We start from the raw sequence: 25,508 nt of genomic DNA, 5'->3' as shown, positions 1-25,508 counted from the left end.
GGTAAGAATATATGTGTAAAAATATGTTTTTTTGCTCTCTAAGTGGATTCCATTTACTGTATGTCCAGAGTTAGAGTGATTCAGAGAAAACGAGAATAGAACAACATTCAGATGCATTAAACCTCAATTGAGGGCTAAACGAAATAATGAGTGTTACCCTAGCTTGTTCTGAGAAGCGGTGGTGATGGTGGTTATGAAGTAAGATGTGCCACCAAATATTTACCCTTATAAGTTATTAAAGAGTTGTTGGTTACAGAAGTAGAAGAACGCTAAATATTTGTTTGGTGTGAAGATTACAAAACAAAGCCTCTTTGACAAGACTCACCTTACCCCTGTTCTCCCCTACTACCATGTCACTGCCTAATAGAGGACACCAATTATTTTTTAATGTTGCGAGCGTCATTTCTATTAAGTGCACAGAGTTGGTGTTCGATTTGAGGCAACACTATTCTGATGAAATGTACACAATACGCGAGTAAGCACACAGTGCTTCTTGAATATGCTTTTCCTCCTCTGCCTCTAGTTTCCATCCATTGTTAAAACCTTTCACTCAAAACTCACTCAAAACACCAGTGCACTCTAAAAAAACGTGTTTCGGTTTCATCACATCATTAGCATGTTTTGTGTTAAACTGAAATATTATATAATAAGTGTATGTGAGAATGTAATAATAGTATAATCTCTGATTAGGTGGAAACGTGAAGATAGTAAATGAACAGAAAACACTCAACTTTCCATATAAACAAAGGACAGAAAATGTGAAGAAATCATATATGACTTTAATATGAATAATTCATGGATTTACCCCCAAACTGGTACATTTCATATTTATTTTCTACATTATCTCATTAATATCTTAAATTACCACATACCTTTTACAAGAAAGAATGTTTATATTATCCTAATATGACCCACAAATCCACTATAAGATGTTGTGTGCCTTTTAGTATGAAAGTGGCCATAGGCTGCCTTTTTATTGTTTAACAGATATGTATTGGTCTTATATGAAACATATAATGTCATTTTGCCCGATTTAAACAAAAAAGACATAGGATCGCTGTATACAAACCGCATTTCTCTTCTATACGGGCTCACACTTGATTCATTTTGTACAACAGAAGAAATCAGCAGATAGTTTTCAGTAGCTGGGCACCAGCTCCTGATTGCTGGCTACATACATTCCTAAAATGAAACAGTGCTTATAAAGTTATAAAACCCAAAGGAGTGCACCTGTTTATTCAAATGCTTCCATAGCACTTCTTCACGGGCTGTACACTCGTCTCAGACTCAGAGTGGTGGTGTTGGGTAGACCATTTCGGATAAGCTCCTCTTGAAGCTTTTTAAAGAAGCAATATGGAATTATCAGTCCATGCAAACAGTCCACATTCCTCACAGTGTTACTCATGTGTCTGACACTTGACATCTGTCACACATTTACATTTAGTCATTTATCTCACACTTTTATCCAAAGCAACAATGAAGGTACAATAAGTTAGTGCGGCAATAAGTTAGCCTGACGAGCCAGACCCACATTTGCTGCAGCTAGGGTGCGTCTAGATTTCTAGACTAGCAATAAGTACTATTCACATAGAATAGAACAGCTCAAGCTAAGTCAAGGGAGGGAGAAGAGGGATAGTCAGAATGGAGGAAGGTACGTAGTGGTAAGTGCTAGATTAAGCATGTTCAGCAGCTGTAGGCTAAGTAGTGCTAAGAGAGGAAGTACTCTCAGAAGAGTTGGGTCTTCAGAGGTTTTTGAAGATAGAGAGGGATGCCCCTGCTCTGGTAGGATAGGGGAACATGATCTTTGGTGGAGTGGGTGACTGTGAGTGCACTGGCCGATTGGATCCAACCACACCAACAAGAAGGGGAATAAGGGTAGGAAGAAGGCAAATGTCTAGAAATAAAATAATATATATATATAAAGAAATATTTAATTAAGAAATTATGTATATTAGAAGAGGGGGAGAAAGAAGGAAAAAGAAAATTAAATAAATAAATAATAAATAAATAAAGGGTTAAGATGAGGGGTTGGGTTTAGGCCAAGGGGCTGATTAGGATAAGGGGTGGGGGGCTGGAGTTGGCCCTTGGGGTTGAAGTTAGCCTGTGGGTTGGGGGTTAGGCTAAGGGGTTGGGGTTAGGGTTAGCTGTAGGCGTTGGTGTTAGCCTTAGGGTGGGGGTTAGGCTTAGGGGTTGGGGTTAGGTGTAGGGGGTAGGGGTTATGTGTAGGGGTTGGGTTAGGGGAACATGATCTTTGGTGGAGTGGGTGACTGTGATTGGATCCAACCACACCAGCAAGGAAGGGAATAGGGTAGGAAGAAGGCAACTGTCTAGTATAAAATAATATATATAAAGAAATATTTAATTAAGAAATTATGTATATTAGAAAGGGGGAAGGAAAAAGAAAATTAAAATAATAAATAAAGGGTTAAGATGAGGGGTTGGGTTTAGGCCAAGGGGCTGATTTGGATAAGGGGTGGGGGGCTGGAGTCGGCCTTGGGGGTTGAAGTTAGCCTGAGGGTGGGGATAAGGGTTAGCCTTAGGATAGGGGCTGGGGTTGGGCTAAGGGGTTAGGCTAAGGGGTTGGGGTTAGGCTAAGGGGTGGGGGTTGGGGTTAGGCTAAGGGGTGGGGGTTGGAATTTAGCCAAGTGGCTGGAGGTTAGGTTAAGGGATGGGGGTTGGGGTTAGGTTAAGGGATGGGGGTTGGGGTTAGGCTAAGGGGTAGGGGTTTGGGTTGGGGTTAGGCTAAGGGGTGGGGTTTGGAGTTTAGCCAAGTGGCTGGAGGTTAGGTTTAGGGATAGGGGTTGGGGTTGGGCCAAGCAGCTGGGTGGGGTTAAAACTAGGGACTGGGGCTAAAAGAAAAAGAAAAAAGTAAGTGCAAGAATTGGGGCTGGGAGTAAAGGGTAGACTAAAACCAGGAAAAGTGCTATAAGTGCTAGAAATCAAAAGTGCTATAAGTGCTGAAAATCAAAAGTGTAAAATTCATGAAAAACAACCTTTGAAAATAACCACGACACTGCAAAAATAAAAGGTAAACACATCTAAATTGTGTATGGTGAAAATAAAAAAATCAAAGTAAAAGTCCTGGTTTAGTCTAGGGGGAGTGGAAAACTGGGGTGGAGAACTTAAGAGACTAAAAAAAGGGGGGAGAGGTAATAACAAAGTAATAAAGGATTAATAACATAGTAATAACAGTTTTTTATATAAATAAATAAGACAGGACCTGGGAAAAGAGGGGAAAGAAAAAATGTAGCTTTATTGAGAACCAGAAGAAACAGAGGAGTGGATTAATTGAGACCAAGGGGGAAGAAAGTGTGAAGTTTATTGATCCAGCTCCATTCTGATCGTTGCCTCTGTGCTCAGGTCCAGCCGGGGTTGCTCTCGAGACCACAAATGCCAAGGTGTGCAGTGCTGTGTTGCTGGAAATGTGTGACTATGTGGGTGGTGCGTGAGTTCCTAGAAATGGTGTATAGATGCTGTTTGAGTCTGGTTTTGATTGAGTGACCTGTTTCTCCTATGTACTGTAAGTGACATTTATTGCATGTGATGATGTAGACAGCATTTGTGGTGTCTAGTGAGAGGGGTGTGTTAGGGGCAGAAAGGTGTGAGTGAAGGTTAGTGATGAAGTGTTGTGGTTTGAAGAAGGAGCCCTGTGGTGATGGCTTGAGTGGGGGCTTCCTGGAGAAACGTGATCTAATGAGGAGGTCTCTTGAAGGTTTTGTTTTACGGAAGGCTGAGATGAGTCTGTGATGTTGGAAGTGAGTGTGGGAGGACTTAAAGTGGGTGAAGTGTTGTTTGAGAGTGTGGTGCAAATGTGTGGTGGGTTGTGAAAAGGTAGTGACTAGTGGAATGAAAGGTGTGGCAGTGGGGTTGGGGTCAGGAGGGGGTTGGGGGCCATTATGGTGGGAGGAGAATTAGTGTCAGAGCGAGGGTGGGAGCAAGAAGGGTCAGGGTGTCTGTTTTAATTTTCCTGAGGAATCTCTTCAAATATCCACGTGGGAGGGCTCTAAAGAGAATTTCTATCGCTTCCTGGAGGTCTGTGGGAAAAGTGCAGATACGATTGGAAATCTTGAATGATTTGTGATTTAATGATGCCTCGGAAAGTGTGTTTAGGGGTGGTAACTGGATTTATGCAAAGTCGTATCAGTGGGTTTGAAGAAAATTTTATCAGTGGGTTTGAAGAAAAGTGTGGTGTCCAGGAAATTAGTACTTTAATTGTGGTGTGTGTTGAGTATGAACTATGTGTTGCTCTAGTGTGATGATGTATCAGAAAAAAAAAAGTGGGGACATTTGGTGTCAGGAAAAGATGTGACAGAGTGAGGGATTTGTAAAAACGATTGTGGATTATTGATGGTGAACAGGCATTGAGTCAGGTACAACCTGATTTTTCTTATGTTGTAGAAAGCAACCTGATTTTTCTTATGTTGTAGAGAGCGAAGCAGCATGACCAAGTAACTGAGGCAATGTGATCAAAGGTTATTTGGTCATCAATCACTCTGGCAGGGGCAAGAGATAGGGAGTCAGTTTTGATCTTAATGTCATGTATAGTTACTTTGGGGGGACAAGCAGTTTGGTCTTTGGGAGGTTCAGCCGAAGGTGACGTCCATGAACAGGGGCAGACTGGCCATCTGGCATACAATACAATATTGCGCGTACGCTAGCCTATGTCAGCAACATGTTAAAGTTTGTTGAATTTGAACAAGGAGATGAAAGCAAGCATACAGAACAGAGGGACAGTGAGCAGGTGGTGGAGAGTGTAGCCTATTGAGGCTACATGATAACAAGAACTCAGTGATGGAGCAGGTAGGCTTTGTGTGACTTGCCATGCTAACGATGACGATTATGATAACTTATTAATTGTGATGATGTAATGATATGGCAGTGGTCCAAAATTCAACACTGATAGCATGAGTGGTGGTTGGTCTCTCAAAGTAGGCCGTAGAGTGTGGGCCCATAGAGTGTCGAAAAGGGTCTATCTTGGAAGGGTTCTCTTGGTAAAGATGGACTAAAAGACTGTAGATGGAAATGTAGGCTACAAAATGTCAAATCATATTCATGCACAAGCCAACTAAGCTATATATAACCTATACGATAGGCTACTGGAGAACTTTATTGCAGTCACTTGGCTATCATTAACTCTTGATTAGCTTGTCAAAACAGTCTGTATGTGTGTGTGTGTGTGGGGGGGGGGGGGGGTTGTGTTCAGACAAGAAGAAAAACTCACTGGCTTAATCACTTCTTCTTCAATTTCTGCCTCAGTTAGTGCATCTGTAGACTCAACCATCATCCTCAGGCCTACCACAGTCTCTGTCAATAGAAAAACACACTCTTAACTGTTACGAAGATGAATGAGCTATAAAAACACATCGATTTTTTTAAGCCATTAAAGTTATTAAAGTTACAGTATGTACCGCAGTCAGTTTTCAGAAAAGGAATCATTATTATGACCGCCGCTAGCGAAGCGGTCATTATGACCGCCGCTAGCAAAGTTAGCGAAGTGTTCATATAATGATTGACAAAGTTTTTTTTATGACCGCCGCTAGCGAAGCGGTCATATAATGATATAATGAATTTTTTTTTTTTTTTTTCCGTCATCTGCTTCCTGAATTTTTTGTCAACGATACCCGGGACACCGAAACACTGGTATACATGAAATTTGGTGGGTATGTAGCCCCACTAGACTTTTACGGAAAAATTTTGTTTCGTCCCCGGGGGCCACTCCCCTCCCGTGCTGGGCCCCCCGAACCGCAAAAAAAGCAGTTTTTCCTAAATAACTATCTGTGGCACACACATGCACACACACACACAGGCACCCACATACTATCGGTATTAGAATGGCCGATACATAATTACAAATTCAGTAGGATTAAAAGAAAGCCAAAATAAATATTCATCATCATGGCTGCATTTCCAGTATTGGCGATAAGTAGTCGTTTGTCCACTAGATGGCGATCATTGCAGTGAGGCGTAATTTTGTTGGAAGTTAAAAGTGGGTTGGAAAAACAATGGGCGCTTCCTACAAGGACTGTAGTTTACATGCAGAGAACGTCTAATAAGGATAGGGCGATGTTCACATGAAATGTAATTCCCATTTCTTCTTGAAGCCGAAATAAATCTGAGGATGTTTATCGGACATGCTTGGTTTTACTGCAGGTACGATAATCTTATAATATCAATAAGGACCTAGGTAATGTTACCGTTAAGCGTTGGTTGAGTGATGGAGGCCAATTTGATTGATTGCATTTGTAGAAAACTATAAATGCGGTTATACCAAGCAAATTGATAGCAGCACTGTAATTGTATCTTTCGACTGTCATTTGTTGCACATGGTACAAAAATCATTCTGTGCAATGGAAGATTTACCAACGTTACACCGGTCTGATACAGTTTTGCCTATACATGAGACTGAGACGCCTGTTTATTTTGTTTTAAGTGCGTGCAGGGTGTGAGAGGGGAATCGATGTGCTTTGATTCCAGCTTGGTAGTTGTAGTCTGTGAAATTAAAAAGCATGTGTGTGCGAAGTATCCAAACAATGACACCTTTATTTCATTATGGCTGCTTTAGCAACACACCTTAAGCTACTGTGTAGTGGGTCCCATTTAGAAGTGGCTACTTCATTCGCGCTTTCCTTGACTCATGGAGCTGCGTGAATTTTATTACAACTTTTCGCCACGATATGGCAGTTTAAGTCCGCTTGATACTGTAAGGCGAAGCCATTGGTTTCAAAGGAGATTTTATTTGTGTCGCCAGCATAGCCTATTGACAATTTATGTTGTAAATAGGCCTACCTTATTAGCCTACCTGTAGCTTAGGGAAGCTAACAGCTTTCTATTAGGATCTAGTTTGTTAGTTACAGTTTTGTCATAACTCCCTGATGCATTTTTGCATTTAGAATAGCCAGAGTAGCCATGGACCTCAGGTACACAATGCAAGGGGACATGAATCAGCCTATATTTGCACAAACAATAACGGACAACAGCTCTTCAACTTTGGCCCGTTAAAATGTGTATGAACAGTCTAGCGACGCATTTCATCAAGGCCCATTTGGACATGTCAGTTATTTGCACCACTGGTTAGATGTAAAACAGCATTTCGTTTCAGACTACTGTTACTTAATTTATGCATTAACAATAACGTTTCAGACTACTGTTACTTAATTTGTGCATTGACAATAAAGTATTACATGAACTAAAGATGACTAAAATCTTATGTAGAAGAAGAAACATTCACAAAAAATCCATCCATTCAAAAATGACCTTTGTTTTTGATAGCTGTTGAAAACGGCATGGAACTGACAGAGATGTTTTTGTTTATAAATAAATAAATAACATTATGCTGATACCTTTTGCTTTTCCCAAATACAATGTAGCCTACAGGTGTAAGTGACCTTTCATTAATCCAGTTGCAATGGATGAACTGTGATGAACTGTCCTACTTTGTGATTTTAAAGGTTTTATAACAATGTTACATCTTCTTTGGCTATTCTACAATCTATTCACCTTTTCAGCACCAGTAGGCTACTTTCTGTGCAGCCCTTTTTACGACTCAGGCATGCCAAACAAGCATACACAAAAGTTTCAAGAGTGGGGGATGGAGTAAAATATGGAGACAAATTGAAGTGTGATTTATTTTCGCGGAACAGATGTACAGGACTGAGCGGCGGTCATATTTTGTACCGCTATGCGGTACATCTAGTTTGCCATGAAATAACTGAAGTTATTTCCACTATATATAGGTATAACAAACATAACCTATAGCTTTTCCTTAAAGAAACTCGTTACTACTACTACTAGAACACAAACATATTCTCTCCAGTTGGACCAGGACCTGTGGGTGAAGGAGAGTGTTACTGAATATGAAGAAAGGAAACTGCAATAAGCCTACTGCAAATATATTATGCCCCCCAACACATTATGGGGTCTTGCAATTTCATGGGTAATTAATGTAGTCTATGCTGTATTGTGTATAGTTCCACCGATTTTCTTAATGGTCTTACAGGGAAACTCTGGTCTAACAACAATCTAGGGTGTAGTCGTCAATAAATTAAAGATTAAAACAATCTAGGATCTGTTTGTGGATAATAATGAATGTTCATTTTTTTTGGGATCAAAACAGCTTTGGTGACGTTTGAGTAAGACCAGAAAATGGATTTACGACTGAATAGCATATTCATAGCGTACTGTAGCTATTGAGTTGTAGCTTACAACCTCAAATCAGAAAAAGTTGGAACGTTGTGTAGAATGCAAATAAAAACAGAATGTGAAAGTCTACTAATCTCGAAAACCCATATTTAGTTGCAAAAAGGATGTAGACAACATATAAAATGTTGAAAATTACAAATTTGGATATTTCATGGAAAATCTATCTAGGCTATAAAGCAAGAAGCGTCTGTGTGTCTGTGGCACGCATATCTCGCTGACCGTTTGTCAGACTGATTTCAAACTCAGGTGTCTTGCTATGGGGCATGAGTAAGTGCAGTGCCAAATTGCAAACAAAACAATGACGTTGTTTGAATAAGAAATGCAAAAGATATCGTTAAATATATCGGTAAAAGAAGCACATTGGCTTTCGCTGCTAGCCACTCCCCCTTCCACACACCACTGTACTGTAAGCCAGGGGTTCCCAAACTTTTCCATGACAAGGCCCCCCAAATAACATTAGGTTCTGGCCAAGGACCCCCTTGATGTGTTATTAAACCCATCGACAATACTACGGCAAATGTAAAAATACATTAAGCTAATCCTAATAATTATTTTAGCAACAAGCACTTCGCGATGGAGCATACAGTGTGTAAAAATTGTATTTGGGGCTTTCTGCTATATGAAAGCTATCACGCTACTATTATTCCCAGTCATTATCATGGGAAATATAATGTTAAGATATGCCTAACATTATTCTCATGGCATTGTATAACAACCCTCATAGTAATAGGTATATTTTATATTTTTCAAATGTATTTATTTGTTTCTTCTATTTTTCCTTCCAACTTGCTGAGGGCCCCCTAGCCCCCAGGACAACCACTGCTGTAAGCTACCAGTGAGGATAAAAGCAGAGCTTTTGCAGAACTGGATCAGTGTAGGTTACACGGGTAAAAACTCAACATGTCTGACCTCAACAATAAAGTGAACTCCGCGGATTTTGCAACAACACGCCAACACACACAGGTAGGCCTATGCAGTGGCTCTTCAAAATGACGTAAAAAATGACGTGCAATAAGACACTTCGAATAGCCCAGGCTACTTTGGACTGTCTTTAGACTTTGAATAAGCAAACGACAATTCCAACTGCAAGGTCCTAAATTGAAACGAGCGATAATGGTCCCGAATTAAAGAACGTCTCAGAATGCCACACATGCAAAGCATAACCAGCGACAATAGGTGGAGCTGAAAACACATGCAAAGCATAACCAGCGACAAGCAACGAGTGGCAGACAGAGTGTGATGTCACTTAAAGGCCACCAGAGACCGTTGCAAATTTCATATGATGCATCATTCCACAAAATGGTTTGTTTTCTCTATCATCAAGTTATTCAATAGGCTAAGCATATATATATATATATATATGTATATATATATATATATATATATATATATATATTATTCTGCTCACTTCACATTTATTATATTATTATATTATCTATAGGCCTATTCATTATTGAATGCTTACCTGGAATTATGTTTTCCCTATCCTATTTTTAAAGCAGGCCTACCTGCAGGCATGAAATTCTGTACATTTTTAGAAACTGAGGAGACCAGCTGCTAGAGTTTTGAGAATGAAATGTTGTCCCATTCCTGCCCGATATAGGATTTCAGTTGCTCAACATGGGTCATGTTTGTCATTCCATGACAGGTCTGGACTGCAGACAGGCCATTTTAGCACCTGGACTCTTCCTCTATGGAGAAATACTGTTTAAATATAGTCAAATTTGTCATTGTCAAATCATGCTTGGTGCCGCCCCTCGAGTTGGCCCATTACATTATTCGTGGCCAGACCTTTCATCTTTCAGATTTGGGTCTGGAATCTCCAGGCTACAAAATTGCACCAATTGACGTTGTTTTGGTCCCGAACAAAAAAAAATCGTTATCATTGGAAAAATAGACCCTTGGTTGTTGTTAGACGGGAGTTTCCCTTTAACCGAATCACTGATGTACTGATTACATCAAGGCTGTTCTGGAGTACCTCTGGAGGTTAACAGGTTCACTATCAATTTTGTGTGCACTCTGAACAAGGAAAGACTCATATACAATAAACATTTTCTGCTTTATAAAATAGCACAGGGATCCTTGTTAAATTATTTAAAAGTTCATCATAAGTTCATCATAAATATAACAGCACATGAATATTGTCAGAGAGTAAAATCAAATTTAATGTAATACCAACCGGGAGGATTTCCAACTTCAACAATGATGCATCTCATGTCAGATTGATAATAGGTGGAGCTGAAAACATTTACACCACAGAGTTAAAATGCTTTCACAGCTATTATACAAGTAGGCCTACTCATTTTGTGAGTATTCATTTTGCCCTTACGTGTAAATCGGTGCTTGTTATTGTAAGTGTATTGTTACTCAGTGTATTGTTGTAATAGCCTAATGGAAAACTAATGCACATCATTTAACAATATTATTTTATTCATGTTCCAATGCTCTGCCAGTTTTAAATGTAGAATAACACTGAAACTGCTGTGTTTATTTCTGAATGTTCCTAATTAGAATGTTTCTAATGTGATTACATTTTTAATGTATACAGTGTAATGTAACCTGATGATTTTTAAAACATATACTCCTTTATATCCTTACTTTATTGGATTAGTTTCAGCAATAAAACAGATGGGGAAATATTCCCCAAGATCATCACTCCTTGGAGTCCATTTCAGGACCAGTTGTTCAAGGCCATCAGATCTTTCAGAACTACTTGTGATATTCAAGGGTCCACTGATCACAAGACCACGAATTCTTCGAAATAAGAGACATTACAGCACAGTCAGACACTAAATACAAAAAATAAAACGTATTTTCAATGTCATTTTAACAACAGTGTCTTACCCTGCTTCAGAGGCTGTTGCATTTATTATGATTTTAAGCTCCTGGTTGATCACAGCTTGAATTGTGTCTCCATTCTCAGGGGTAGGTGGAACAAACTTTGGCAAGAACACTCCCTCATCACAAGAAGCAATAGGAGGATCGACTGGCCAAAGTAATCATAAATCGCACTATTATTACCTAATGCCGTAAATGTCAGAAAGATTTTAAAAATCTAGCAAGATGGCAAAAAAATTTAAAATTGAGATCGGATGTCAGTAGTAGATATATGAATTGAACTGTGTTCTTCAAAGAGGGACCAGAATACTCCCAAATATTACCATCAGAGGACTGCGCTACGATGTGATGTGTCAATAAATCTCACCTTTGACAGCAAAGTGCAGAGGAAGCTTGCTAAGAGGACTGGCAGCTTGATTAAATGGACCCCTGAAAGCGCGGGAGCCATTGTTGTAGGAGAGAATGATGTTTTGCTGGGGGAAATCCTCCACAACCAGCTCTAACCCATAGACACCAGTTGTGGCCTTGTTATAACGTAGTGAGCAGAAATCCTGAGAAGGGAATGTTTATAAATGTGTTGAAACATAGTTAAACAAATCACAGTTCCCACTATTCCCGGACCACATAAAACTAGGCTACCATTAGTCCTACACATTTATTCTAGAGCTACATAATACATTAGTCATCATTGTTAATGAAAAATTAAGCGTAAGAAAATGTTGTGTCCCAATATTTTCTTATTACAGCCTACAGTATGCTCATGTGCTGGGTGCTATTGATTGCTATTGATATTCACAATTTAAAGGTAGAATACAATATTAGTCCTTCTGCTTACAAGTTGGCTGATGCCATGACGTTAAAGTCAAGTTCTGACGGTAACCTTATTCCATTGGACTAAAGAGCTTGCCATGGCCATGCTGGCTAGTTTCTGCCTTGGGCCTCTGACATCCTTCCATCATCCTGCACAGCACTGCACTTCATTGTCTGATCGGAAAGATTGCTCAGGGCTGTGGACCTACTCTGCAAGAGAGCTGCCGCTGCCGCGACCACCGAACTGCTGCTGACCTGCGAGCTGCCATGCTAACATTAGCTGCCTGGAGTCTGGATTGAGTAGAAGCTAACGTTGAAGAACTCTGATGACAGTGATCTCACGAAATAACAAACGTTCACTGTCAAAGTCCACCGAGCTGGTGATCTGCAGGATCGCCCATGACTTTAGACTGTTCTGTGCTTCTAAAGCACTACACTCTGGGGGCATTAACATGGGGGCTCGTGAACATGCATATGCCCCCAGAGTGTAGCTCTGTAGCTGCCTGGCTGATTTAGCTGTTGGCTGCAGCATCTCAAGCTAGGTGAAAACCGATTGTTTTGGGGGGATTTTCAAGGAGGCATGAAAGGTATAGCAACACCCTAGCAACCATCTCAATTACCCTAGCAACCACTACCATAATGTCAACCAAGCAACTGCCATAGTGACCAACATTATTACTCTAGCAAGCAGCAAAGCAACTGCTTTATTTAGCTTAGCAACCACCATATCTACCCTGGCAACACCCTAGCAACCATCTCAATTACCCTAGCAACAACCTACAACCACTACCATAATGTGAACCTAGCAACTGGCATAGCAACCAACATGATTATCCTAGTAACCAGCATAGCAACCACTATATCTACCCTAACAACACCCTAGCAACCTTTTAAATTACCCTAGCAACAACTTAAAATCACTAACATGATGCCCATCTAGCAACCGCCATAGCAACCAACATGATTACCCTGCTTTGTTTAGTATAGCAATCACTATATGTACCCTAGCAACACCATATCAACTATTTCTGTGCTTGCATTATCTGCATAATCATTTTTGCATTTTTAATACACTGGTAATTTCTTGGAATTGCCCTTCTAGTTGATATTATTGTTATTATTACTATTATGCTTAATGTAGGCTTTTTCAACTTTAACTTCAACAACATAGGACAGTGGTTGTCAAACTGTGGTAGCCACCAGTGTTACCCAGACTCTCTCTAGTGGTAGGCTAAGTGGGAGTCTCCAAAATGTATTTTTATAAAGACAAAATAATCCTATCAAATGTATCTATTGATGACAGGAACGTCTGTCTGTATGTATATATCTCTTGTACCGTTCGCCAAACTTGGCAGGTGTCTTGCTACAGGCACGAGTGAGTGCAGTGCCAAGTTTGAAGTTGTTTGGATAAGAAATGCAAAATATAATTAAAGATCGATAAATGAAGCACACATTGGCTTTTACCGCTCTAGCCACTGTAGGCTAGCCACTCCCTCTCTCACACAGCAGTCAAGCAGGTGCTGTGTAGGTTACAGCAGGCTTATGTTTGGATGATGTCTGTCTGTCTGGAGGCTTATGCTTTTGCAAAAACATGGCATCCAACACTTGCAGCCAATGCCTATTCAAAACGACATAAAAATGATGTGTTAATAATCTGACACCTCGAATACCCTACTTTGGAGTGTCTTTGGACTTTGAATAAACAAATAACAATTCAGACTGCACAGTCCCGAATCGAATGCCACACATGAAAAGCATTACCAGGGGCAGACACAGACTGGCAGAGATTGCTGTGCTGAGCGTGATGTCACTTACACCTAGACTTTTTTGTTGTCACACCAGTGCAAATTTCATATGACCATGCATCAAACCACAAAATGACGTTTGTCTTCTCTATCATCAAGTAATTCAATTAGGCTAAATATAGCCTCAACCCAAATCAGCTGTTGGGCCTACCAGGGACACGGCTAGAAATGGCCCTATGAAAGAAAATAATTGTGAGCTCCCTAACGCTAGGGGGGTCTGGGGGCATGAGGTTCCTAACTTAAGTCGAGTGAAGAACTGAACAATAGAATCATAAGGCTATGTACTGTATCTTGAAGTTGAAGTGACAAACTTGATATATGCTAAATATCTTCAACCTCATGAAGAATGAGGAATTAGAATTGTTATTTAGATAAGGTTAACTTTTCCCCACTGTGGAATTTAGAAAGGGATGCTACAAGGAAAGGAACTCAAACAAACCTACCACCTATTGATGTCATTTTGGTTCATTGAGATATCTGGAACTTATTTCCATTAAGGATTGACATAGAAACAGTAAGACTGGTTGTCTTAGTCTGTGCCCTTTGCTCAGTGAAATTGCACAGGTAAACTTGCTCATCATCACACGAGGGCTGACACGTTAGCAATAACCATCAATGAAATATGTGAGCTTCACTGAACACGGTTGTTCTCATGTTGGCTAATTGTGATCAGCGCAGATCATTATTGGCTAATTACCTATTATTAATTATACTACATTTGTGTGTAGTATCTACTATTGCAATTTCAAGATAACCTGTTTCTTTTGACTTTAAAAAATGTAATTTGATTAATTGATTTATGATCATATTTGTAGGACATTCTACCAGAAATGTAAATTTCCACTTAGGAACACATATTGTGCCAACTCATGATCAAATGCATTTTTTAAAATAACTAATTGGAACTATCCCAACTATGGCAGTTACATAGGGTTGTGACGGGCCCTGACATGACGTCTGACGGTCATTCAATTTAATGGCCATTTTTCTGCCTGTGAACATAGAATCAAAACTGTTTGTAAGCACAGATTTTAGTGACCTTTTCAGACATACTTTAGATATACTGACAGGGGACCATGTTATTAGGAGAAGGTCTGTACAAGTCAATAACTCCTCCTTTTGCATCCTTTGACAGCTTGTGCTACTCTGGGAATCCAGAGTTCTCGCGGAAGCATTTGCTCTGGCAACGAGTAATGATGCATGGAACTTTTGCCCCTTGCATCACGGGGAACCAATCATATCTGTGTATCTGATATAGGCGGGCCAGAGGCAAGCTAAACAGGTGACAGTCGTAGTGTTATCCAATTGCGTCAAAGTCCGGAATCAGTCAGTTAACATTGGTCGTATAGTGTTATCCAATTGCGTGTAGTGAGATTTTCAAATGCATTCTTAGTGCCGCCCTTCAGGTGGGCCATTACATTATTCGTGGCCAAACCCAACATTTTTAGCTGCTTTCGGTAATCAGTTTGTATGGATACTTTTTTTTTTTTTTTAAAGAACAAGTTAAGAGGAGTTTTGGCAGAAATATCTTGAAATCACATGGCTGCATGTTTAGTCGGTTGATAAGTGCAATTTAGAGCTTTCTCAGAAATGCCTAGCTCAGATAATGTAGAGTGGAGAATGTCTTGATTCCCTTTGAGAAAGTTGTGTTTCCAAAGAACCAAAGCAGGAAAAGAATATAGGTAAGAAGGAGACTTATGTACTTTCTCTTTGATTCTGTTTTGCGTCAGGGTAAACCCAAGAGGAAGCTGGCAGACAGAGCATTCTTGATCCAGGAGAGTGCCATATCTGCATCTGCCTTGGTCATTGTCTGGATCAAACGTTACCAGCGTATACATCCGTGGGCAGTTCTGAGGGACACTAGTGGGTGAATCAGTGCCATTAAGATTGTATATCATACCATTCATCATGTAATATTGTATTTTATATTTAAACACAATAACTCCACTTACTCCATTTATCTTAATCTACATATATATTTAGTATATACACATGCATACAATCAGTATTTCCAAAAAAAAGAATCTGATAATTATGGTAATAATAGTTAATAAATACCTGACAAATGATATGCTGGTAGTGACTGGGGATCTGTTTGCTTTATTTGTGTCGGATCGCTTTCCAAGATCAACAACTGTGAGTAGCCTCCAACTTACAACACCATTTTGTAGACTCACCCAATTGCCGCTCCTTTCACTGTAGCCAAAAGCAAAATAGTAAATGCTACAAAAATCTCCTCCCAAATTGATGGGAACAGAATGATCTGACACCAAGTTACCTCAAACTGAATGGGTTATCTGTGGGTATCAATCTTGTCCTAATCCCTTCTGTCTGGCACCAGTTGAAATCGCCTGCATGCCTCCCTGCTGTGTTGTATATCTCACCACTTTTGAGGCTGCCTTCAATTCCACAGTTTCCACTGATGCAGTTATTCCAGGTAAAATAACTACATCTATCAAAAGTTTGTTTGAAGCGAAACTCCACCTGAAAAGAAGAATCACACCAAAATGATTCTGGTTAGAGAAAGAGAGACTGAAGATCAAACAAAAAATGTAAAAGAAACTTTATACTTCATGCATGGGTATTGTGGTAGAAATTCAGCAATTAGGCCAGTTGATAAGTAAAATATTTTGTTCAGAACAAAATTCACTGTTAAAATGTGCTGAAAACAAAGACGAGTCTTCTACAGGTAGAGTTTTACTTCTACTGTAACAGGCAGAGTTTTTGTTGTGATTTTATTTGATCATATACATGTGTATGTATGCTGATTTGATTTACCAGAAAATTGATGTAATACTGTTTGTACAATGTCATGCAACATTTGCTGAAAAATTGCTGACTAGACTGTCTGGAAGTCGTTAGATTGAAATGTCAAGGCAGGTAAAAAGAGGAAGTAAAATTAGGTGACAGTGCTTCACAGAGCCAAAACAAATACAGGCCCTACCTAGCAACAAGTAATTACACATAGAACCTGGCCAATACATATTTTTAATGTCTAAATGAGGAGGAGTTTCCACCAATATCTTAAGATTGAAAAGGCAGGACTGTCTGGAAATCATGAAACTAAGTCATAAGATTGAAATGTCAAGGCAGGTAAAAAGAGGAAGTAGAATTAGGTGAAAGTGACACACAGAGCCAAAACGAATACAGGCCCTACCTAGCAACAAGTAATTACACAATAGAACCTGGCTAAGTGCATTCTGCTGATTTTATTTGATCATAAATACATGTGTGTGTATACTGATTGATTTACCAGAAAATTGATGTAAACTGTTTGTGCAATGTGTGGTGATTTTATTTGATCATATACTGAATGTGTTATCAGGAACATTGACTGATGGTAGGTGGTGGGGCTGGTTAATAGTGTATGATTACGTTGTGGTGTGTATGTGGTTTGTGTGCTCTTCTACAGGTGCATTCAATCGCCCCTCAATGGCAGACCTGCGCAGTTGGTGGTTGAGAGATTTAAAATGCCAATGGCGGCCTTTGACTGGGAGATTCTTGGTGGCAGTAGGCACCCGCAAGGACTACCACCGAAGCCCGGAGAAGTAAAGGGTGCTCGGAAGACGCAACGCACAGCGCACCTGGGGAGAGGCTATATATCGTTCTCTATGTATTGCACTAAAGGGAAGTACTCATATCGTAGCCTACCACTATTTGTGCGAGTGGCCTAAACTTCGTGTCAGTGTGATTGCTGATCACTGTCCCCCTTCCACAGCTCTGCTGGGTGTCTCTTAAGAGGCATGTGGGTCGTGAAAGCGAAAAGGCGTGCCATAAGGAGAGGACTACTGGGAGTGTCGGGTCTGGACTGTTCACCGCGGGCGACCATTGAGTAGGCTAGCTAGCTTCGAAAGCCAGCAGCTACTACGTGGAGGAGTAAATCGCTGGGTCGTGAGTGGTGCATGGACTTTTCCTCTATAGCCCTTATTAGCCTTTTCCTTGTACGAGCTAATATTACCAGTTGTCTAGCCTTATTATTATGTCCGGCTACCCATGGTGCTAGATAGGCCTGCTATGTGATCCTGAATCTGGTGATTGTCTTATTGCTGTTAAGTGCTCTATGTCTCTGTGGGCCTATTGCCCGTTTTGTCTGAGTGTCACTGTAGCTTAAATTTGCTGTGTTGCCGTGGTGTTCAGTGCTCTTATTATTCACCGTGATACTGTTGGCTTGTATGGCCCTTTACGTTTGCCGTGAGGATTGATAATTGTGTGCTGTGTTGCATGATAATTGTGTGCTGTTATATGCCGTCACACCGTCAGGCATACCCACATTGTGTAGAGCATTATAGCCTGAGATCTCCCTCCTCTAGAGGGCGCCAGAATATGGTATTTACATATACTAGGCTATTGATTTTGTTTTGTAGTTTCAGTGCTTCCATACTGGTCCTATACTGTAAACAGGCTGTAAACTTACATGGGCTATTGATTTGTTCTGTGGCCCTTCAGTTCTTTCATACTGGTCTTATACTACAATTGGGTTGTGAACTTCACATAGGCTATTGATTTAATCTGTGGCCCTCCAGCTCTTTCACACTGGTCCTATACTTTTAATTGCTTACAACTGGTAATGTATTTTTGTGTCGAACTGTTTGTCGTATCTGAACCGCTCCATTTTTAAGAATTTAATAAAACTGTTTTTATAAAAAAATCCTTCAACGTTGTGTGTGTGTGTGTGTGCCTCAAGGGTCAACAGTTATAACCTGCTTCCCGTTACATATGCTGATTTGATTTACCAGAAAATTGATTTAATACTGTTTGTACAATGTCATGCAACATTTGCTGGAAAAATTATGAGACTAAGTCATAAGATTGAAATGTCAAGGCAGGTAAAAAGAGGAAGTAAAATTAGGTCACAGAGCCAAAATGAATACAGGCCCTACCTAGCAACAAGTAATTACACATAGAACCTGGCCAATACATATTTTTAATGTCTAAATGAGGAGGAGTTTCCACCAATATCCCAAGTTCGAGAAACGTTCTGATTGGCTAAAAAGGGGCCTTTCTTAGGAGAGAGACATCTCCCAGGCCCCTAGAAGCATAAAAGGTAGAACGCAGGCACATTCAGATCAGATCTCATCAGGGAAGCAGCTGTTGCCCATCGCTCTCTTGCCTGACGGTCCAGTCCTGACACTGTTAGAATTGTATCTTCACTGCAAGACTGCAAATAAAGAATCAAGTCTTCAGCATCTCTCGTCTTGGTGTTCTCCTTCGGGTCCTTTGACATTAGAGTGCTTATTGAGATTGGAGGTTTGAGAAAGTGGTTAATTTTCCACGACATTTTCTCGCCAGTAAAACACCAACTGCATAAACCAGAGAGTACTCCTGAAGAAGTAGGCCTACTGCATATACCCCTTCTGGTTTCACGTCACAATATCAGGGTCAGAAAGCTTTCCATTCCATTGAATTGAATTGTGTGTGAATTGACAATGTCAAGGAAATGTCAAGAAAAATGCCTACTTTTACTACTTTTTCGCCTGTATGGGCTTGTCAACCAGATAGCGTATATGGCAGACCAATGAAACTCTGGCCACTTGCTAACGTCTTGTCGTGTCTACCCATTCTGTTATCAGCTCAGGATCAGGCAGACAGTCGCCATTAGCTAAAACTAATTTATTAAGGTATGGTCTGCGATCCTGGGGTCACTATAGTGCATACCTTCACAGCTCAACATGCCGGTGTTTCGAATCTTAAAAAAGGTGCGCTAAGCGATGTTACGCGGTTTCTAAGCTAAAACATTTTTTACATACAGCAAACATCACCATCCGCTAGCTGCCTGTTCCCTGAATATACTGTAAAAAATGCTGTCTCTATGGACAGCCCAGGCTCAGGTTCATTTCAATGGACCATTCTAGGCTAGCTACCAAAAAAGTTTGAAATTGACCGCAGCCATCTTTACAAAAATGGCGTTTCATGGGTGTTCATTTCCGGCACCAGCTAGAATTAGCCTATTAGATTTCACGTTACAGTCGGAGACAACGGTATGTCGTTGATGAATATTGGACATTCCCTCAGAGGAAAAGAAGTTGTTCGGGAACGCGCTTCACCTCGTTATAAGCGCAAATTTATTAAATTAGTTGGGATAACATATTGGGAATGGTGGTAGAAGTTTGCCCTGTCGCTGACGTCCTAGGTTATTTAATGTGATGTTCAAATGTGATAATAAACAATGCGAATCAATATTGAGTCACTTTAGGCTACACAAATAATGAACCCTAAATGCTATATTTGGACAGGTTGTATTACGCAATAACGAAAATTACTAAAATTAAGTAGACATATGGGATGTAAGAAACTTGTGGATAGCTGAAATATTTGCTGCACCCAGTGTGCATTTGCAGCTTGTTAAACCCGGTTAAACCTAGGCTACATTTGCAGGCAGACAAAATGAAGCCAACGATAAGCGCACATCCCTCAGGTATTGTGGTTCAAGCAGGCAAAGAGTCTGCAACTGTTGTTGGATATTTGGCTTTTGCCTCGACTGGCAGCCTGGTCATTTAAATCAAATGCATAGCCTAATCATGTCAATGTTGCAAGAAAGCAAACTAAATAAGTCATTGACATTTGTTTTGTTTTAAATCACTTGGGGAGACATAGGTTACATCCAGATGTTGTGTTGTCATGGACTACAGGTAGGAACTACAGCCTGTGCGTTTTAAAATAGTTTTCATGCACAACGCAATGAGTAGGCTAATAATTGGATATAGGTCATTGGATCTGCTAAAATGTATGGTCATAGTCAGTTACCTTGTCAACCCACACATACGGCAAATAATAGCCTAATATGACAACATTTACATTTTTCTTTTATAAAGTCCGGTATAATACAGACTAAACCATGTAGGCATTAAGTCAAATATCAGTAGCTTAATCTAAGTAGTTAGTTGTTTTATTTGTCGTCGTCCAGAAATCCAAACCAACTCGTGCATGAGCTGTCATCTACCAATCAGCATGTGCAAACTGGTGCCGGAAGTTGCAACCATGTAACGCAATGTTTTCAAAAATGTCGGCGGCCAAATGACATGCTAACTGGCTGAAGCTAACCCTTCAAATCCTGACCCCCAGACAGGGATGGATTGCTGCATGGGCCTACCGGGCCCAGGCCCAGGGGTCCAAGGGGTCAGGGGGCCCTGAAGCCCAAGCCTTTGCATGGAATCATTGCCTCAATATCAACAAATCAGGATGTAGGCTATGAATGTGATTGAATTTAGTATTGGCCATCCCCAAAATGCACCAGAATACAGGAAATCACATCAAACAAATGAAAAATGTTCTTGTTTTCTTGGGTCGCTTTTGATATAGACTAACAATGAAGTAAAATTGTCCTTTTTGGAATGGGGAATCATGGCTACTTCTGTAAAACAGCAAGAGTAGGCATGGTAGACCAACTGAATGAAAATTTACGTATACACCCACGAGTGCTTCCTTGTCTCGGCACGTAACGTCATTAAGAAAGCGCTTGCCACTGCAAAGATGCACATAGTATGATATAGGCTACCTAATATTATAGTTGAAAATACCTTCGAGAACTTGCCCCTCCACTTCCAATCAACTACAGTAGGTTATTCATCAAACGTCTATCAAAATAAGCAAACAATAAGTACCTAGGCCTATGTTAATAATTATAAGGTTATCACAATTAAAATAATAACTATATGGTAGTAGGCAGACAATCTGTTTTGTTTTGCGAGCAAATACATTTAGCAAATAGTTTATAAATGGAGCACGGAGGTCTGATGTGAATGACAGCTAGCTGAACCAATAAGACAACATAATTACCATTAGAATTAACTTAGCTTGGCCGTTAGCCTGGTCGGGACCAAGCTAGGTGCAGAGGATAAATCCCCATGGTAACTTATGTCCCATCTCTTTTGTGAAACCAAGTCAAGCTAAATTCATCCAGGATAACCTAAAAATCCCAACTTAATCCCTTATCTAGGTTTTGTGAAATACCCCTCAGGTCTAATCTGGACCATAAAAACATAACAAACTGTTCCAGCCAATCAACGACGAGATGTGAGTTTCAATTGCATGGGATGGAGGGGGAGGGAGTGGCGAGCTAGCTCTCTGTTTTGTTTAAACGTCAACAGAAGTGGGATGGTAAGAAAATGTTCCCTTTATTCGTATCCATGACAAACAAAACGACATAGGCCTAACTAAACCTTTTTTTGACTGTCAAAAAAACAACAAACAACATGAGCCTTTGCAAAAAATACCCCAATTCGAACCTGCACACCAGTGACATGAGGAATTTAGAGAGTGACGTGCTGACAAACACGATACCAAACACTTACCATGGCTTGCCTTGACACAACAAAATTACTTACACCTGCATAGGCTACCTTCATATTAACTTGGGATAGAAGCCTATTCACAGAGATAAATAACATTTTCCACAAACGCAACATTGCATTATCTTGATGCATTAACCTGATGGCAAACATTTGCCGTTTGATCAACTAGCCAACTAGCTCTGGTGGGAAAATGCGTGGGACTATGAGTTGTAGCGCTATCCTATTGCATGCAGATGAAATTTGAAAGACAACCGTTTATCCCACCCCTCGGATTGAGCAGTGCCAATGGTAAGTTCCCAGACCCTACATCTTGATGTGGGTCTGGCTCGTCAGGCTAATGAGATGGCGCTCCTGATAGTGCATCCACCGACCATGTATGTGCTGTGTGCCATGGGTTTAAACCCGGTTGACATTGTTCATGTTTTGTCATCTGTTTATTGTAATTTAAACCCTTCCTAAACAACATACTCTAAAAAGCAGCCATTCATGTTTTTATTGCTAACATTGCTCCTTAAAATTTCCAGCTGAACCCAACACATTAACATGACGTTGTTTTTTTTTTTTTAAATACATAGCTTTTGACTAGGACCACCATCATTGGCTATCATATAACATAATATTGAAATGATTTGACCAAGGGTTCCCCTGGTAAAGATGGGTGAAAAATACAATATTTCAAGTCTAAAATGCCCGGGCTGATTTTTTGTCCCAGTCCAGCCCTGATCTGAAGTAAAAAAAAAAAAACCTGCTTGTGATGACGTGCTAATTGTTTATCCCCAGTTAACATGCATCCCATTAAGATCTGTAACACCAGTCTATTAGCTGTGTCATTTTTCTGACCCCATGCTGTGCAAAAATAATTCAGTGGAAATGCATGGATTCCAGTTTCTTCCAGTAGCAGCAACTGGAATCCATGCATTTCCACTGAATTATTTTTGGAATCTGATCCCTTATCATACCTGTTCATTCTTACTCATCGCTCGACTTATCGTGACTAACTTCAAGATGGCTGCAAACGCTAAACTTTGTGAAGATACTGTCTGTATAAATCGTCTTGTGAGTGAACTACCAGTGCTTTTTCAAAGTTCTCAATGTCTCGTTTTAAATGTCAGGGCCCTCGAAAGTCTACCAATAAAGTGTGGAGATACATTGAGCCTCGTAAATGGTGTAAAACAGTGATTTATTTGCATGGCTAGCCCGATGCCGAAGCACCATCATTGAAAAAGCTGTTGGTAGCATCGGCTAACTAGCGCCAGATTTTGGAGTGCAGGGGACAAGCCGAGATGGGCTATGAGACATACGTTCACACGCGGTATCATGTTTCAACACACTTTAGGTCAATATCACACCGGAATTCTCCTTTAAAAGGAAATTAGAATAAAAGGTACTTTACCTTGTAAGAACCATTTTGGTACACTCCTTTAGGAGAAAAAGTCATTGATCCACCCCAGAAGTGACTTCCAATAGTGGCAGAAAACAGCATTTGCAAAGGCAGAACAATGGTAAAAAAAGACATGGTGTCTGACTTATTTTCTGTTCAGTGGAAATGGATTGCACACATTCTCTTTTTAAACACTTGTTTTACTTCCTGGTCTGACAGATACGCCCAGATGAAGATCAAGTTAGATGAGTATTGCTTATACTCATAATACATTTGTATTTATCCAGTTTCCTAAAATTATTTATTTATAAAGTTATACACAAGAGGAGTGGACCTATTTATTAGGCCTATACTTTTCTACCATTTACAGCACCATTTACATAATGAACCCTTATGGAGAAAATTTGCTTGACAGTTTTCTGGTATCTTTATAATGAAGTGAAATAATGGAATGTTGCTCAACTTGCAAGACCATTTGTATGGCTTTTACTGAGGGGTAGTTTCACAAGCAGGGTGAACGTTTTGTTTCACAAGGTCTAAAAATTAACCCTCCACTGCACAGAGTTGCCCTTAGGCATCGGAAAGTTTTTCTTAAACCCTAAATCCAGGATGAAGATGAAGGTGAAACTCTGCCTGAAGATGACAGTAGTTATTCCAAAACCTTTTGTGTAAAACATGTCACCCATCAGCTGGTGAAATCATTTATGGTCCAATCACCACAGGGGTGCCCCAGGGCTCAGTGCTGGGACCACTTCTCTTTGGTGTTTACACCATCTCACTGGGTCCAATTATCCGCTCGCACGACTTCTCATACCACTACTATATAGATGACACACAGCTCTATCTGTCATTCCTACCTGACAACCCCTTGGTGGCATTAAGTTTCAAATTGCTAATGCTTGACTACAAAATAGTCACTGACTCGCACACTCATACTTGAATGCCCTCATTCAGGCATATGCGAGTCGAAAGCTATCAACCGCTGCACACCTTTAATGAATGCTACCTGGCTCTGCCACACGTACGCTCATGGCAATCCAAACTTTTCTCATTGTTTTTTCCCCATTGGTCGAATGTGCTACCAGTTCCTCCCGGACCAGGGATATCATTCTATCTTCAAAAACCTCCTGAATACCCAACTCTTCTGAGAGTACCTCACTACTAACAGCTGGACATGCTTACCACTTACCTGGACACTTAGCTGGACATGCTTACCACTAGACATGCTTACCACTTACCACTACCTTCTTCCCTATCCTTACTATCCCTCTTCTCCCTCCCTGGGCTCTGCTTGAACTGTTATTCTATTCTATACTACTAGTACTTATTGCTGCACTAACAATATCCTAGTGGCACTGTACCTTTATTGTACCTTAATTGTTGTAAGTTGTTGTAAGGTAAAAGTGTCGGCTAAATGTAAAGGTAAATCCCTAACCAGGATGTCCGCATGGACAATACCTCATGTTGGCCAATAATGTGTGACAAGCAGGTGCAGAGTTCCTGGTTGCACAGCAACACCCAAAGTGATGTGTAGAAGGTGGTTCACAACAGAAAACTGCTTTTTGAAATTTCACACAGGGTGAAGAACATGTAGTAAGTGACACGACACAATACATGATATACGACATATAAAAATCAAAATGTTTGAAGTGATTTTAACTTTTTATCTGATTGCTTTAAAGGATTTTTGAATGTGTATTACACTCTGGAACGCACAATGTTGCCCTTTGGTAACAAAAAAATATTTCAGGTGGGAGGGTCCAAAAAATAGAAAAATATATATATTTTTATCAATAAAATATCCCAAAATAAAACCATAAATGATATGTAGTTTTTCACCATCAGTATAAGGTAATATTTGCATATGTGGTAGGATGATCCTTAATTGCGTGGAAATGGGGGGCGTGACACAGATTCATTCATCAGCGGAATCTTCACAGGTGCCGCTGGTTGTTTGATTGTTCTCAGCTCACGTTGCTGTTGGGGAAACAAGTTTGCTGGCTTTGTTTCTCCACGGTTTGGTGTTGTGGAGATTGCGCTGCAAAGTTTGTTAAATTCAGACACTGAAACTGGGCCTGGTGATTTCTGCAGTCTGTAACTCGCTCATAGTTGAGGCAGGTCGGGACATGTTGGATAGCAGTAGTGTTTCCAGGTTGTAGATAATTTAAGATAATTGTGTGAATA

The 25,508-nt window shown here is 40.2% G+C and overlaps 1 protein-coding gene across 1 annotated transcript; it reads right to left on the bottom strand.

Moving 5' to 3' along the window:
- Positions 1-757: 757 nt before the first annotated feature.
- LOC125288533 lies at positions 758-23,463 on the bottom strand. The gene is made up of 10 exons (XM_048234983.1): positions 23,337-23,463; positions 15,931-16,136; positions 15,711-15,848; positions 15,356-15,512; positions 11,405-11,588; positions 11,044-11,185; positions 10,798-10,953; positions 10,379-10,437; positions 5,222-5,304; positions 758-1,336 (listed from the first exon to the last, which is right to left on the bottom strand). Exons 1-10 carry the CDS (start codon positions 23,457-23,459, stop codon positions 1,262-1,264), a joined length of 1,323 nt encoding a protein of 440 aa, XP_048090940.1. The 5' UTR covers positions 23,460-23,463; the 3' UTR covers positions 758-1,261.
- Positions 23,464-25,508: the final 2,045 nt, after the last annotated feature.

This window comes from Alosa alosa, chromosome 23, assembly GCF_017589495.1.
Source record: "Alosa alosa isolate M-15738 ecotype Scorff River chromosome 23, AALO_Geno_1.1, whole genome shotgun sequence".
Classification (NCBI taxonomy): domain Eukaryota; kingdom Metazoa; phylum Chordata; class Actinopteri; order Clupeiformes; family Clupeidae; genus Alosa; species Alosa alosa.
Note: the sequence above shows the minus strand (reverse complement) of the source record. Positions and strands in the feature narration are given on the sequence as shown.

Coding starts and splice junctions, on each gene's coding strand:
- LOC125288533 (XM_048234983.1), bottom strand. CDS start 23,459: ATGTCTTTTTTTACCATTGTTCTGCCTTTGCAAATGCTGTTTTCTGCC. Junction 11,589..15,355: donor AAAACAGAATCAAAGAGAAA/GTACATAAGTCT, acceptor TTCCCTTCTCAG/GATTTCTGCTCACTACGTTA. Junction 1,337..5,221: donor AAGAAGAAGTGATTAAGCCA/GTGAGTTTTTCT, acceptor TTCTTTAAAAAG/CTTCAAGAGGAGCTTATCCG.